Raw genomic sequence first — 15,655 nt, forward strand, 5'->3', positions numbered from 1 at the left:
ATAATAATAATAATAATAATAATAATAATAATAATAATAATAATAATAATAATAATAATAAATACTAGTTCGAGTTGATCTGGTACATAAAATCCCAATTGAAGGTTTGTTGTTGTTAAGAGGTAACATAATGCCATGGTTAAGGTTTAAGAATACTTGCAACACCATGCATGGACTAGAACACTTTACAGTAATATTTAGATTAAAATAAATGTTAATAAAGTGATGAAAATCTAACATTATTAGGACTTAATGGAAGACATGCAGTCAAAATGTCTTCAGTTGAGTTTCTCTGCATTGACATAAACACATTCAGTCCAGATGGAGTTTTTCTGTCTTGCTGACAGATTTGTCTGGACATGATCCTCATGTTGGACCTGCAACGGGATTTATCACAAAATAAGTTCCACATTATCACACAAATGTGAATAAAATGCTGATCTGAGGGTGATATACCTCTGCAGGGGTTGTGGACGGAGCTGAAAGTCCTGCACAAGACCCTAACAGCCAAAGACAAATGTTTGTTACCTCCAGTAGCAACATTACAGGTACAAATGGAAAATGATTCTGGTACCAAAGCAGCAGTTTGTCTCCTCGATGATCCAGACTAAGGATCCCAGATAAACACCCAGAGCGCAGATGGTGAGGATGACGGAGGAGATGAATATTGCAACATTGGGATCGACCGTAAAAATGCTTTGAGACGTTAAATCATCTGCAAATAAATGATAAAAGGAGCATTCAGAGTACTGGATTTCTTTGTGATAAACACAGATCATGCAGAATTGTGAAATATGTACATCACTGTATGCTGCTGAACATTAACGCTACTCTGTGAATTAAAACATTGTATCTGACCGACAAAGATGAGTGAATATAACTTGTTCAAAGTTTCAACATTCAAACTAAGTCCAGTGAATTTTTGGGTGTATAAAGAATTACAATGTTGACTTTAATCAAATAAATGAATATAGCTTATTTTTTATTTATAATAAACACTTGCTTAAAATAAGTCGAGGGCCTCAAACGTTTTAAAAATGAGTTTAGTTCATTTGAAGTAATATGAGGGTATCTGACAGTTAGGAGTGGCCAGCAAGGAATCCCACAATGCATTGTGCCAACAGCAGTAGCCACTTATTAAATCACTTTTTTTATTTGTCACAAAGATTAGTTTTAAGATGTTTAAGGTGAAAGGGTAGACTCCAGAGCTTCATATGCAGTCAGTTCATCAAGAACGACAAACTAAGAGCCTAGCTCTTATTATTTGAATACTGTTTATGTAATTCCAATACACAGATTTATTAAGTTACTAAAATTTTACAAGTTAATGTTACTCTTTCAGTTAATTTAATGAAAACTTTTAAAAAAATGAGGCAATGAATTTCCATATATTTTTTAAGTAAGGAGAACTTATCCGTTTTTACAGTGTACATGCATTGTGTTGCTGCCTTACTGTGAATAATCCTGGTTCCTGTCCCCAGCATTACGTGTCCACATGCAGTCACAACACAGTGGTACATTCCAGCATCATCAGAGTCCATGTTCTTCAGGAAGAGCCTGTGGACGCACCTTTCTCCACTTCCTGCCCTCTTACAGCTGTTGGTTTTATCTCCAGATGAGTAAATTATGTCTGCAGGAGAGGCGTGAAGGTTTTTCAACCACATGACTGCGGTGTGTCCTGCTGAGCACTGACCACCCTGAACAGTACAGCTGATGGTCACTGACTCTCCTGGCTGAACTGAGCGGATCTCTGGCTGCTGGGCAACAGAGTCGCTGCTCAGCTTCAAGCCTTGGAAAACAAATGAGATTAAATGTGATGATTAGCACAACGTGGTTAATTAGAAATGAATTCTCATAGACATGAGTACCTTTAAGAAACAGAAAGGTTCCTGATCCAAACTGAACCTTATCCCGATGCATCTCTCCACAGAAGTATGTTCCAACATCGTCCCATGAAGTTGCTGATATTCTCAGGCGATTGCTGATGCCGTCAAATTCAACTGAGAAACGCTTTTGAAATTCATCAGCAACGACGCTCCGATTGTTCCGATTATCAACTGTTGCGACCGCATGCAGTCTTCTTCCTGCAGTCAGTTTGTACCACACTGTTTTCAGAGCTGTGCTCTTCATGTTGCATTCGATGGCGGCCGACTCTCTGAGCTTCAGCGTCTGAACAGAAACGGGCTGAGAGATTTCACTGAACTCTGCTTCACCTGAAAGTTAACACATTTTATCAGCTTTCTGTTTGAAGACAGAAAGGAAGAAAGGTTGAACATGAAAAGATGAATTACTCACACAATGAGAAGAGCAGCAGCACCTTCAGAAAGAACACAGCCATCTTTGGTGCTTCTTCTTCTTCCTCAAAGTAGTTCAGAGCTCCCAACATGGCCGACCGTTCCACAGATTTATCAGTTTGTACCGGCATTGAGCCACGTCTCTCGAGTCTCATTGGTGACTTAGTTCCCTCCCACTCATGACTTAAAAACAAGGAGGAAAATTATTCTTCTGCCTTGTTACAAGCACTTATTTAGTAAAACCAGGTGTCAGTTCACCAACAATGTAACAGCGTTGCCACAACCTGCCAGCCTAATGTCGACTGTTGTCACAGCAACGCACTGAAAAACTTTGAAGCAACTTTTAAAAAGGAGATTTTACATTGGTGGATGTTAATGGTTTCACTTTGCCACAAAAAACTGATTTGTTTTAAATGTAATCACTAGTTTTAGCTTCAACATCACATCATCATTTCAAATGATCACAAGTCAAGTTTGAAATTCACTTCCTCTTCTTCTTTACTCTCCCTCTACAATTCATTTAGTGACCATGCAACATTTTAAACTTTTTTACTTCCTTTCTGTTTGTTTTTGGCGCATCTGTAGCAGGAACTGTTCACAATTCATAATATTTTTTAAGTGATCAGTCGACTTCTGTGAACATAGGTTATGTTAAGAGAACAGAGTTGATTGGCTGAGAGGCAGGGGGCGCCGTGGATACAGTGTGATCATGGGGAGAACATGCAAACTCCATGCAGACAGGCTGGGATTCAAACACAGGACCTGCTTGCTGCTTGGCAACAGTGGCACCAGCTGCTCCTCCATGCAGCCTACAGCCAATCACAGCCCTGCTTTTCCAAAGCCAAGGAGATCAAACTGTATTTAGCAAGTCAACAGTTATAAAATGACAAGGAAAACCTTCCTGAATGAGTTGTGTTCTCCTAACATATTTATGATTTTACTGGGTGGTTAAACAGCTTCAGTTGGTCAGTACTCATAACCAACTGTTGGATATCACCTTCCTTAAAGACAACTAGACAAGTCAGATACCGAATCGTGATTTAAATGAATTCTCAGATTAAGCTTCTTACCAAATCCCAGTGCATGTTTTTCCACCCCATCACACCTGAATCTTTCTAGATTTTGAAAAGACTTACAGTTTCCACCAACACATTGGCTCCAGCAGATTTTAGTTTCCTAACTGAAAGTCTGGGAATCAACAACCTTTACAAGTTCACGTTCTGAGTGATCACAAACTAAACAACTGACTTATAAACAAACTAAGACCAACTGAACGAATCAGGCCCTCGTGAAAGGGTGGGCGGTAAATAAACATACTAATAGGTGGTGACAATTAGTCTGGTAGAAAGCAGAACCTTGTTCTACAAGGATGTGGGCTCTCAGCTGCTGAGAAATGATTGCTTCCTGGAGACATTGTTGAGGTTTTATATGTTATTCAGTTGCTAATGTTTCCTTGTGACACACATAATGCACCAGTCTGATGCCAAGAACCTTAGCGTCAGAAAGTTGGGGTGTGGGGGGAGATGTGTGTTGTTGTGATGATGTATTACTGTTGACATTCAGATCCTTCGCTCATGTTGGCCCCCACAAGATGCCCCCCTGGCATCCACTGAGTCTAACTATACGCTTTATGAAGAGGAAAGTTTGTGCCAAGTTTTTCCATGATGTTTTTTTTTTTCCTGTTTAGGACGGTTCCATTTTGACATAACATTAGAAACAAGACATTTATACTGTGACAGTTAATATTATGATCCCTGATCGATTCAAAATAACCAAGCAAACATTTACTGGTATAACATGTTTATTGGATTCATATACAGTAAATCAGGTAAGTTGGTGAAGTCACAGCATAAAACAAAAGCCTAGTCTCTGTCAATTCTATTGTTTTGACGCATAAATGAGCCGGTGTTTAACAGGCTCAGATTTTTTAAAAATCTAATAAACGTTATGAAACACTGTATAAAAAAGATAACGAAAAAATGGAAAGGTTTGAGAAAAAACATGAGTAAACCCTAGATGTTTACAAAATAGATCAATTCATAGAATTTAAAGGGGATGTTCTCTGTTTGTATTAATGTCTGACCAACAACAACAAGTGCAAACTCATTGTAAGACCTGCTCCTAAACCTACCAAATGAAGTATATTTTCTCCAGCCTATGCTGGAGGTAATCTCATTCTCAGTTGCTGCTCATTTTTCTTCTGGACCTGCTGAGCCGGTTTACATCTACAGATGAATAATGGAGGCTGTCTGTAGGTTGGCTGGTGCCCTGGAAACAACAAATAAACAACCAAATATGAGCCGAGAGGGAAAAATAACTTATTTAATCTGTTTTTAAAAGGTTCTCAGAAATTATATACAATCTAATTATAGATTATAAAGATATATCTCACCTGTTCTGTTGTGGTGTTTGTAGTTGGATCTGGAATTCTTGGCTCTAGTTTTCAAAAAAAATTAAAAAATATGTGTCACTTGCATACGTTTTATTGAAAACAAGGAACAATGCTCTTTTTTTTTAAATGTACCTGCAGCTTGGTTGGTGTGTTTATTTTTCATCCTGTACACTACGATAATGATTAAAACAAGGAAGAGACCAGCCAACAATCCAGTCACAAAATGCACCAAGAATTTTCCCTCACCTGCAGAGAGCCCACAGTCAGAAACATGTCTTCATTTCTTAAACAGAAACTCATTGAGAGATCTACTTACTCATGAGTGTCAGTCTGGTTCCGTTTCCAAACACGATCTGCCCACAGAAACGAACGACACAATAGTAGGTCCCAGCATCTGACACAGTCAGGTCCTTAAGAGGCAGGCTGTACACACATGTGTGTGTTGGTGTGTTGGGATTTCTCTCACATCGGTCTCTCTTGCCTCCATGTGTGTAAATGAGTCCTGGGTGGGATTCTTCAGACTTCCTGAACCAGTAAATGCTTTGTTCTCCACCACAGCTCCCAGTTTGTACTGAACAGTTCAGAGTCACGGCGTCTCCTGGCCGAACACTCTCAGGTTCTGATTGAAGAACCGAAGGTCGGATGTCAGAATCTGGATCTTTAATAATGACTGTTGCACCTTCTGAAAAGCTCACAATGTGTGCGTAGGTGAATGCGCAGTAGTAAGTGGCTGAATCTGACATTTTAAGGTTAGAAATGATCAGGTTTGTTGTTCGGTTTTTTCTAATCAGGGTAAATCTGGAATTGTTCTGGAATTCTCCATAGAAAATGTTTTCCGGACTATACACAAAGAAACTAGAGATGAGTTTTGGATTCTGTCCCAGAGTTTGTTTGTACCAGCAGATCCACGCTGACTCATCGCCTTCATAGGAACAACGTAAGGTCACCTCACCGCCAACAGGAGCCGATATAAAGCTGCTCTTTAGATGAACAGGAGAAGACGTCAGAACAGACAGTGGAGCTGAAAGGATAGCAGAATAAAATTCTGTTGAACAAAATTCTCTGGAACCATTCTGTAAAGAATTGGCACAAAATGTATAAAATCCAGAAAAAGAAATAAAAATCTCACCCATTTGTCCCAGAAGTAAACATGTGAGACAGAAGACCAGAGGTTCAGAAGTCATTGTGTCTGATTAACGGTTCGAATGAAAGGAAGGTTGAACTTTTTTCCACTTTTAAGAGACATGACTGTACAGGATTGGCTAGCATCAAGTGACACAACAGTCCTACTAAGGAAACATGCGAACTGTGGTGTAAACTTCTGTACTTCTAACAGTTAGCACAATGACTTGCTGGAAACAATTATTTTTGTCATTTTGCTTTGTTGAGACCAAACTGTACTCAGCACTTTTGTTGTGATGTGATGACAGAAGGACAAATAAACTATATAATGAAATGTAACTTTTATATGTTTCCTTATGTTTTAATGGATCTAAGTACATAAACAATGTACTTAACAATGATAATAATTTAGAATTGCTTTTCGCTATTATTTCACTGGCAGAAAAGACACTCATGCAGGCTTCCACTGACTCATTGTATTTGGGGGACCTTTGTGGGAGTGTAACCACAGCTACATCCTGTGCAGCTCTGACATTGGTGCCAGTAAAGGGAGCTGACCCAAAAATCTGTGTGAATTGATGCATTTCAGAAAATGGCTACAAACACAAAGCTGTGAGTTTCAGAACTGTGACAGGGAACACTGGTTATCTGTGTCTTTCAGACATTCCTGTGATTTTGAAGACCTCCTAAAGTCACTGCTAGGAAATATCAGTTCGTCGGTTCTGAGATGCGGTGAAGTGATGTCCTCCTCTAGATAAGCCTTCAAATGCTACACTGACCTGCTTAGTCTTAGCAACTACAACCACAGCAGAGCTGGAAACTTTTAATTATTCGTAAAGTTGTGAAAATGAGTACAAGACATTATTTATTTACAATTGAAGTTCAAATTAGTCTGTTACAATGTGATTTTGTTTTGATAATAGCCATAAATCAATCTTAGCCACATTAGCTAAGCTAAAGCTTCTGGCACAAGAACGAATGAAAATGAAATCCAATCAGATTTCATTTGGTCCCTCTCAGAATGAGTCAACTGGAGTTAATGCACTAACTCACGTAAACCAAGTGAATAAAAATATATTACACTTTTTGTATATATATACTCAGAGTGATATGATTATCTTTGAGTAGTTTACACTTAATGTGTCACTATATTTAAGTTTTATTACTTTAAAGTTTGTTTGTTTGTTTTTTTACTTTTTTTATTTTGTAGGTCATATATGTTGGGGATGTAATGAAAACTTCTGATTTGCAAGTAAAGATACAGATTTATAATCTGGTTGACAATTGAATATTTTTTTATTGTTTTTGGGGGGTGGGTTTTGGTCCACCGTGTAAAACGTCTGGGATGTTTTATCTGTACAGGCATCTTTTACTGTAGCAGACAGAAGTAATCCCTGACGGCTTCTTGAAAAGGTAAATAAATCCTCAAATAGAGGAAAAGCTGCTGTACACCACATCAATCATCCTCATCAGATGATTTAGCCAGTCAACTGACTGCGGCACAAAAGCTAACGACTGTTTTAGCTGAGACAACGCAAACTGAGAAAATTCACATTAAATGGATGCTAGCGCATATTAACAGTCCACAATTTCACAACTGACAATTCTTATGTTTGTTACTGTTTTGTCCATATGGAGCTGGAGCTGGTCTCTGTTTCCATGTGGAATTAAACTTCGTGGAACCTGTCGACTGAATAGACTTACTAGATCAGCTATAACTCATCAAGAGTGGAGGAAACCTCTGGAGTTTGTGTCTGATTGTTAACACAGCAGATGTAGGAGAGCCACATCCTCTCCTACAAGAGCAGAGGATGTGGCTGGTTTAAGAGTAGACCAGGGGTTGATGTGAATAACAGCCAGCAGAGTGATAACTCGCTGTGTGTGAGCAAAGGCCACAGGCAGAGACAGAGGCTGAAGCCAGCAGTAACCCCTGACCTCTGATAGAGGTTGTAAGCTACAACTACCAAAAGTCATGACTTCTTAAATTGAGAGAATTCAATGAAGCATGTATACTCAGAGAGATGGAGGAGCAGCTAAATAAACTGCATTTAATATAAGATTCACATATCAGCATCATCTTTGGCAGAATCCTGAAACAACTGGTCCTGATTCTTGGGTCTGTCAATCACCTTGGCCGACATTGACCAGAGTTGGTGCAGTTCGGTACCATATTTGACCTGTTTTCATTGTAAAAGTGGCCCATCCAACCAACCTGCACCGCACCACACCAGGGCCCAATCAGTCCATGGGGCATCACAGAGTATGATCCATTGATTGGGGGACAGAAGTACGTCAATGCTTGTGCATCACGCTTGCTGTCGCACTATTATGACACAGCGTTAGGTATTTGGGTTTAACCCCACCGCCCAGTGAGAGTCCACCTAGTGGTGGAAACGCTCTCCTGAATATGCCAGACCATCAGATAGAATACAGAACCATGGAAGTATTACAATATTATATCTCAGGTTCAATAAAAAAGAAAAATCAACCATCTTTCACTATCGATATGAGATTTAAAGGTGATTTTATAAATTCACTATACTGACTCTTCAACAAGGGCTGATTGTTCAAGTAGAGTGACGTAAGAATTCATGCAGAGCTACAATTATACACATGCTGGAAAAGAAAAGACCAAACATCCTCTGAAAAAATATTTTTACATAAAACAAAAACAAAACACTTTGTTCTGTATCCAAGAGAAAAAACTAGCAAAAGTAAATCTTGTCAAAAGAATACTTGGCGGGGTTCTGTGGTGGTGCAGGAGTTAAGCACAGACCACACATGGAGACTTCAGGCTTCAGCGTGGATGTCATAGGTTCAAGTCTCGGCCTGATGACCTTCCCCCCCTGTCATATCCCACCTTCCTGTCAATTCACTATCAAATTAAGGCTCCAATTACTAAAAAAAAGAATACATGCTAGTGGATTTAATGCATCAAGAGTCAATCAAGAAAAACCACACCAAACAAAACTTAGGTCCTTTAGTGTTTGCAGCAAGATGCTGCATATCTTCCAATACATCGTTAACTGGTAGATTTTAAAAAGCTGAACAAAGAAGCCTAATTCTGTTCTGTTCTGACTGTTCAAAATGATGCTTCATAAAATGAAAACAATAATGAACAACACTGATGATCGGTGAATATCCACAGACAGAGGCTTCTTCAGATTTGCTGCAACACAGTTTTCTTTCTTGCCAACAGTCATCATCATCTATAAGAACTCTTTGAAGAAATGAATTTACTAAAACATTTAAATTTTCCTCAGGAATATTATGGTATTTTTGTTTGAACAGCATTAACCTGAATTCAAAGTTGGCAACTAAGCAAATTATCATAATCTACGCACTGTAAAAACTGGCATCTAATCGATCAAACACACACAATTTAGTCATTTTAAGAAGTTTAACAATTTAAATAAGTTTATTCTGTGAAATGTAAAAAAAAAAAACACAGAAGTATTCTTTAGTCTTTGACCCGAAACAGTCTCTGAGCTGTGCTTCAGTTCTCCAGGCAGCTTTAGGAGAGTGAACTGAACCGTCTTCAGTTCAGAGTGTGTGTCATAGCTGAGTACACACACTCAGACTCTGTGCTCTTCCTGTGTCTCCTTGGTCTGCTGAGCTGGTTAACATTTACAGCAGCATAATGGAGGTCGCCTGCGACTCGATGTACCTGGTAACAGAACACTCCTGAAATTAGTTTTTTTTTTTTTTCAAATTTCACAATGAGACAATTAATAGTTTGTGAAATATAAGAGATGAGATGCGGTACCTCAGTGCTTGTTGCTGGATGACATGAAAGTCTTCCGTTAAACTCTGTGACAGGCAAAAGGCAAAAGGCATCTTTAGTATAAACAAAAAAAATTAAATATATATATATATATATATATATATATATATATATATATATATATATATATATATATAATATATGCATGTAAACTGTTTTGTTTTTCTGTCACATTTACACATTTTAGATAATCAAAATTTAATATCAAATGTAGAATTTATAAATACCAAAAGCAGTTTTTAAATTATAATTTTGATTATTGATAGAAAGATGCCATCCAAACCAACCAAGCACAATGTGAATGGCCTCATCGCCACACCCAGTTCTGATCACTGTCAGACGTGACTTACTGTGGCTTCCAAAAGTATTCACACCCCTTGAACTTTTACAACCACAAATAGAAAATATATTTATTTGGGATCTTATGTGAAAGACCAACACAAAGTAGTAAAATAATTGTGGAAGTGGAAAGAAAATTACACGTGATTCAAAACACTTTTTGATAAATTGAAAAGCCTGGATGACTTAATAGAAACATGAATTCTGCTCTCCAACAGAAAATACTGAAGAAGAAGAATCTGTAATCCTTCTGGGTTACAAGTCAGAACCATATTTAAAAGGACACCGCTGAATGTTTGGCTCTGCCAGATATTGCAAATGTCTGATAGCAGTTGCTGTCACTCAACACGGTACAACCAGATATCAGGCTTAACACCAGGTTGGTTTGGAGGGCATTTTCCTAAATAAATGAAATTATAATTTAAAATCCGCCTGTCAAGACTTTAGAATTTTTGGATGATTTACAAGGCGCAAGTGTTACAAAACAAAAATAAAATCTGTAATGGGGAAAATCATTTTTAACAAAAATAACCTGAAGTTTGGCAGCTGTTCCTCTTGTGCATCTTGTGCAGTGTGAAGGCCAGTAAAACACTCAGGATGATGGTGAAAATCAAAGCTGCACTTAAGAAATAAACCAAGGACAAAGAGACGGCCTCACCTGCAAACCCGGACAAACCCACACAGACAGAAAGCTTTAGGTTTTAGACAGTTTTCCTACTAGCAAACAAAAACGTCTCTGAAATGACACGACTCACCTTCCACATCCAGCTTTGTCCCGTTTCCAAACAGAACTTGTCCACATGAAATAACAGCACAGTAATAAGTCCCAGCATGAGACTTATTCAGGTTCCTTATAGGCAGATCGTACATGCAGGTGTGTGTTTGTGTGTTAGGACTTTTCCCACACTGATCGCTGCTTCCTCCGTGGGTGTAAATGAGTCCTGGATGAGATTCTCCAGAGTGTCTAAACCAGTAAACACTGTGTTCTCCACCACAGCTCCCAGTTTGAACTGTACAGTTCAGAGTCACAGAGCTTCCCATCTGGACGGTTCCAGATTCAGACTGACGGATCCAACTTGTATTTTCCAGAACCGGATTCTTCACGCTGACTGTGACACCCTCCCCAAACTCAAACACAAATGAAATGCCACTTGCACAAAAGTAAGTTCCTGTGTCTGATGGTTTTAAGTGAAAAATATTTAACTGACTTTTCCCATCGTTGGTTTTCACAGTGAATCGTGGGTTGTCCTGGAACTCGTCATGAAACTCGCCACTTTTATCAAATTTATAACTGATAGAGATAATCTGTAGCTTCTGTCCCAGAGATTGCTTGTACCAGTAATACCTCGCAGCTTCAGTCCCATAAGAACAATGCAGAGTCACGTTGCTGCCAACTTCAGCTGACATAAAGCTCCTCTGTTGATGAACAGATGATTTTCCCAAATAATTCAGCTCAACTGAACAGAAAATGTAAAAAATAAAATGACCAAAATTTACATTTCACAAAAGATAGAAATGTTTGAAGTAGGACAAACTAGAAAGTTAAAATGACCGATCTCATAAAACACTACTCACCCTTTCTCCATAAGAGGACGACCAAGAGACAGAAAACGGAGCCTGAAGGTGTCATCCTGCTGAAATGGACGTGTTGAATGAAAAGCACCTTGATGCTTACTGAACTCCACAGAGACAAGGCTGTGCTGATTGGTCTCATGATCTCATGATCACAGCTGCCTATAGTGTCACTTTAGGTCTTAAAGAAGACAAACATGGAGAGAACAAAGCTGAAGACCTGACAGGATCCTTCTGACCAAAATCACAAAGAAGCGCCTGCTTCAGTCAGACACATCAAAGCTCACCTTGCTTTGCTTAATGTACATGACAAGAACTTTTGCAGATACAATAAAACCCCATCTTTGTCACAAAACAGAGCAGCAACTATCATTCATCAGTATTAGCTCTACAAGCTAGTAAACAAGATCAAATAAGGAGCATGGTATACTTAAAGCACCAAATGTTTTTTTATTATTATTATTCAGAAATTTCAGATAACAGTCTGCAAAAATTTTACTCAAGTAAGACCAGCACTGTTACTGTTATTTTTACTCAAGTAAAAGTAAATAGTTGCCCACCAAATGACTCAAGTAAGAGTAAAAATGTATTTGGTAAAAAGGCTATTCAAGTACAAAACAAGTGATCAATCATCAATCATTTAATATTTAAAAATTACATAATCAAGATGGACAAAAATATAAAGTTAAGTGGAAAATAAAGTTAAGGACCAAACAGACAATAATTCATATAACTAACAAAATATAACAAAATCAGGCAAAATAATTTTTTTTTCCAAATCAGTTTCTTTCAATATAAAACTTTTATGTGAAACTAACTGTGTGTGTCTTTGTCTGGTGAATCTTTGGTTAAAACATATTTGTTTTTCATTCAGTGGGTAGAGAATCCAGAAGTTTTACTCAAGTAGAAATACGTCATATTTAAATTACTCAAGTAAAAGTTAAAAACACAGAGAAGTAAAAATACTCCTACAAGTATTTTATTTTATTTTACTTTTTCAAAAAAGTTACTTAAGAAAATGTAACTGAGTAATTGTAACTAGTTACTACCCAAATCTGGTCCCATTTATGCTGAGACACTGTGGTCATTCAAAAAAAAAAAAAGAAAAAAAAATGCTGTTCCTGGATTGGCTGCTTTGTTAAACATCATCCAATAGCATGTCATGTAGCATTGTACCACTTGAGTATCAGTATGCCACGCTGTATTTTCTTTTCTTTTGAATATTTTTGATATTCAAAAGAAATACTCAAAACATCTGTGGCCAGTCTGCCATGGATATTTTGGACATGTTGAAATAATTTGGAGTCATATTTCAATGAAATATTAACTAAAATTGAGCTGTGAAAAGGCAGAGGTTCCCTCTAGTTACTTGTTCTCCACCACACTTTCTTACCTACAAAGATTCAGTGGGATGAGTGATGGAACTTAGCGATAGATAGCATATATATTGCAGATATGCCTCACTGCTTTGGAATTTATATGAGTGTATCCAAATGTTGTGGCATAACTTCGGTATTATTCTAGATGGTCAGATAGTCTCTACATAGTGAGGTTACTCTCACAGTGTATATTTTACACCATTTATCCCTATAAATGGTAAAGTGCATGTCCACTGCACAAAATGAAAACAAAACTCTCCAGTCAAGCTTTCTGTGGTAACTTTATTTTAATAACACCTGTATCCTAATCTGCTGATAGTCAACAAGTCAATGAGAACATGATGATTGATTTTCTTTATACTGGTTCAGTAAAGATGAAAGAATCTGACTGAAGAGGCAAAAAATGCCTTTAGGTTACAGTATGTAGTTATATAAACCACTTGTTTATTTAACTACATAACATAATATTGTAAAAAAGATATATATGTATATTATTAAAGCCAGAATATTATATCAGCAAACCATTTTGTTTTTCTACAGCAGCGTTGGCCTTTAAGTATACAGGATACAATATAGATCATAAGACTTCCTGAGAGAAACCAAAGAAGACACAAAGAAGAGCCGAGCCGAGTGACAAACCCTGATCAAAGCACGCTGCGATCGATTCAGTTGATAACAGACCACAGGGGAAGCTGTGAACAGATTCTTACATCGCCGGGTTAGCATTAAGCTAAATGTTAGCTTAATCTTTCCTAGGTCAGATTTGTGTACAGACTGTTGAATGTAGACAAAAGCAACCGTCATCTGAAGGTGATGTAGTCATAAGCAGTTAAATCCGAAATTTTTTATTTCGATTTACAGTTATTGTAATCAAATGAGACATTAGTTTCTGCAAATAATAAAACAATGTGAATAAAATCTTTGCTTTTTTATTACAAATATCATGTAATAAAACAATTTAATCATTGGTTTTATGTACAATAAAACCATGTAATGTTGGCATTACAAATGTAAAAAAACTATGGAAAACTCCTTTTTGACATTACAGCATTCTTTCTCTTTTTACAATGGCTGACCAGGTTTTCTGGCTTGTTTTCACTGGTATTTAAAGATTTTTCTTTGTTGGTGAGTTCTGATTCTTTAAGGTTGGAAAACTTTACCCTCACTGAAAAATTTAGATTCTCTACCAGATTGACTAGATTATTTCTAATCCAAAATAACAAGTTGGTAAAAGTAAAAAGAAAAAGATTTACACCTAAATTTGCCAATAGATCATTTTAGGGTTAGTTGCATTATCTTAATAATTTTACAGCATTTAATCATTGAAGGAAGTATTGGTGTATAACAGCTGTATGCAGTTGTTCATTCTTAGTTTTTGATGGCATCTGTGTTGCACTTTAAAGCTCTAGTGATAAAAATAGAATCACACTCAGACTTCCTGTTAGTACCATTCTGAATGCACGTGTTTAAGAAAAAGATGTGCTGAATGCCCATTTTTACACTGTTAACCACAGACAGACAGCAGGGCTTTGAGACTGTTGTGTAAAAGCAACACCACCAGAATAGACGGTTTCTGAAATCTAGCACACCTCATAATTTCACCTCAATACGAATTTGCTTGTGTCAAGTAAATATTTTACATGTTATTTCTGGTGGGTCTTCTTGTCAATGTGACACTGCATCTGAAATCTTAAAAGACAAAAATTATCAATAGCAGGAACAATAACTTAGCAAATTACCAATACCAACCTTCGTGGTTGGTTTGTTTTCTCAGTTTTCCAAGATAGTAAAGTTAGTCTGACTCTGGCACACATAATGAACAGACGCAGTTTACTTAGAAATGTTGTTACATTATCAACTTTTCAATGCAAGATTTTCGTTTCTGTGACTGTTCACAACCCGTATTTGCTGTCATACGGAAACTCAGATTCCACAAGTCTCCTCTCCAACAGACCAGAAGTATCAGAATTTGTCAAATGTCGAATTTCTTCCAGATAATTCTCTCTTAGATTCTTTTATTTGAGTCTTATCAAATGGGAAGCAGTTTATATTTTTGTGAATAGTATTCCTCAGAAGCTTTGATTTTTTTTTTTTTTTTTACCTCAATATTCTAAATATAATCTGTCTTCTGACACACAACCCAGCATGTTGGTTCTTGAAAGATGGATGTTTGGTTATGGGTTGTACATTTTGAACAAATGTTCTTTCCTTTACATAGACATTTTGATTTTAGAATTCACTGTAGTGTAGTTGTCTTTTAGTGGCTTTTTAAACAAGCCTGGGTTGTTTTAGCTCATTTTGAACTACTAGAGATGCTAAAACAGAAATAAACATTAAGCATGCACATAAATTTGGACAGTGGATGTCCTATGTATATAAAGTGTCCATTTTTCTCCCTGTCTCATACCTCCAGTATTATTCCTCATCACTTGGTTTTATGTACAAAGCATAGCCAGCGAAATCAAAAGTGAAGCAGGAGTCTTCTTGGGGGCTGACGTGGGGCTTCCTGTGTTCGAGTTTCCATCAGTGGAAACTTCTGCTGTTTAGGTCATACCACCTTCACCACAGCAGTGGAGGGACACCATTATACACTAAAAGGTGTAATCTGCTGGGCTAAAGATGATTGCAATAATCTTCAGTGTCTGTATTTGTTTCCATAGTCATCCTTAGTAAGACTCATATACTTATACATATATACACACATGAACAAAATTGCTGCTACTCCTCAGTTAATAACTGAAAAGCTCACAATGATCAGTGAAACAAACATGGT

The 15,655-nt window shown here is 37.3% G+C and overlaps 3 protein-coding genes across 5 annotated transcripts; all 3 read right to left on the reverse strand.

Moving 5' to 3' along the window:
- Positions 1-271: 271 nt before the first annotated feature.
- LOC106946866 (uncharacterized) lies at positions 272-2,806 on the reverse strand. The gene is made up of 5 exons (XM_015031533.1): positions 2,296-2,806; positions 1,869-2,213; positions 575-715; positions 457-500; positions 272-377 (listed from the first exon to the last, which is right to left on the reverse strand). Exons 1-5 carry the CDS (start codon positions 2,447-2,449, stop codon positions 279-281), a joined length of 783 nt encoding a protein of 260 aa, XP_014887019.1. The 5' UTR covers positions 2,450-2,806; the 3' UTR covers positions 272-278.
- Positions 2,807-4,077: 1,271 nt separating this feature from the next.
- LOC106946872 (uncharacterized) lies at positions 4,078-6,679 on the reverse strand. Of its 2 annotated transcripts, XM_015031551.1 has the most exons (5): positions 5,816-6,679; positions 5,003-5,707; positions 4,819-4,932; positions 4,687-4,730; positions 4,078-4,562 (listed from the first exon to the last, which is right to left on the reverse strand). In XM_015031551.1, exons 1-5 carry the CDS (start codon positions 5,868-5,870, stop codon positions 4,473-4,475), a joined length of 1,008 nt encoding a protein of 335 aa, XP_014887037.1. In that variant the 5' UTR covers positions 5,871-6,679; the 3' UTR covers positions 4,078-4,472. The 2 variants fall into 2 exon arrangements, with proteins under 2 accessions (XP_014887037.1, XP_014887028.1); XM_015031542.1 differs by having other exon boundaries at positions 5,003-6,679.
- Positions 6,680-9,083: 2,404 nt separating this feature from the next.
- LOC106947093 (V-set and immunoglobulin domain-containing protein 1-like) lies at positions 9,084-12,275 on the reverse strand. 2 transcript variants are annotated; one of them, XM_015031902.1, is made up of 5 exons: positions 11,507-12,275; positions 10,687-11,388; positions 10,464-10,589; positions 9,579-9,618; positions 9,084-9,479 (listed from the first exon to the last, which is right to left on the reverse strand). In XM_015031902.1, the coding sequence occupies exons 1-5, from the start codon at positions 11,643-11,645 to the stop codon at positions 9,347-9,349; spliced, it is 1,140 nt and encodes a 379-aa protein (XP_014887388.1). In that variant the 5' UTR covers positions 11,646-12,275; the 3' UTR covers positions 9,084-9,346. The 2 variants fall into 2 exon arrangements, with proteins under 2 accessions (XP_014887388.1, XP_014887379.1); XM_015031893.1 differs by having other exon boundaries at positions 9,084-9,475; positions 9,575-9,618.
- Positions 12,276-15,655: the final 3,380 nt, after the last annotated feature.

Source organism: Poecilia latipinna, unplaced genomic scaffold (assembly GCF_001443285.1).
Source record: "Poecilia latipinna isolate Pla-1442-1.1 unplaced genomic scaffold, P_latipinna-1.0 Scaffold14, whole genome shotgun sequence".
Lineage (NCBI taxonomy): Eukaryota > Metazoa > Chordata > Actinopteri > Cyprinodontiformes > Poeciliidae > Poecilia > Poecilia latipinna.

Coding starts and splice junctions, on each gene's coding strand:
- LOC106947093 (XM_015031902.1), bottom strand. CDS start 11,645: ATGAGACCAATCAGCACAGCCTTGTCTCTGTGGAGTTCAGTAAGCATC. Junction 11,389..11,506: donor CGTCCTCTTATGGAGAAAGG/GTGAGTAGTGTT, acceptor TTTTCTGTTCAG/TTGAGCTGAATTATTTGGGA. Junction 9,619..10,463: donor GAACAGCTGCCAAACTTCAG/GTTATTTTTGTT, acceptor TGCCTGTCACAG/AGTTTAACGGAAGACTTTCA.
- LOC106946866 (XM_015031533.1), bottom strand. CDS start 2,449: ATGAGACTCGAGAGACGTGGCTCAATGCCGGTACAAACTGATAAATCT. Junction 716..1,868: donor AACCTTTCTGTTTCTTAAAG/GTACTCATGTCT, acceptor ATTTATTTGCAG/ATGATTTAACGTCTCAAAGC. Junction 501..574: donor GGAGACAAACTGCTGCTTTG/GTACCAGAATCA, acceptor TTTGGCTGTTAG/GGTCTTGTGCAGGACTTTCA.
- LOC106946872 (XM_015031542.1), bottom strand. CDS start 5,870: ATGACTTCTGAACCTCTGGTCTTCTGTCTCACATGTTTACTTCTGGGA. Junction 4,731..4,818: donor ACACACCAACCAAGCTGCAG/GTACATTTAAAA, acceptor TTTGAAAACTAG/AGCCAAGAATTCCAGATCCA. Junction 4,563..4,686: donor CAAACACCACAACAGAACAG/GTGAGATATATC, acceptor TGTTGTTTCCAG/GGCACCAGCCAACCTACAGA.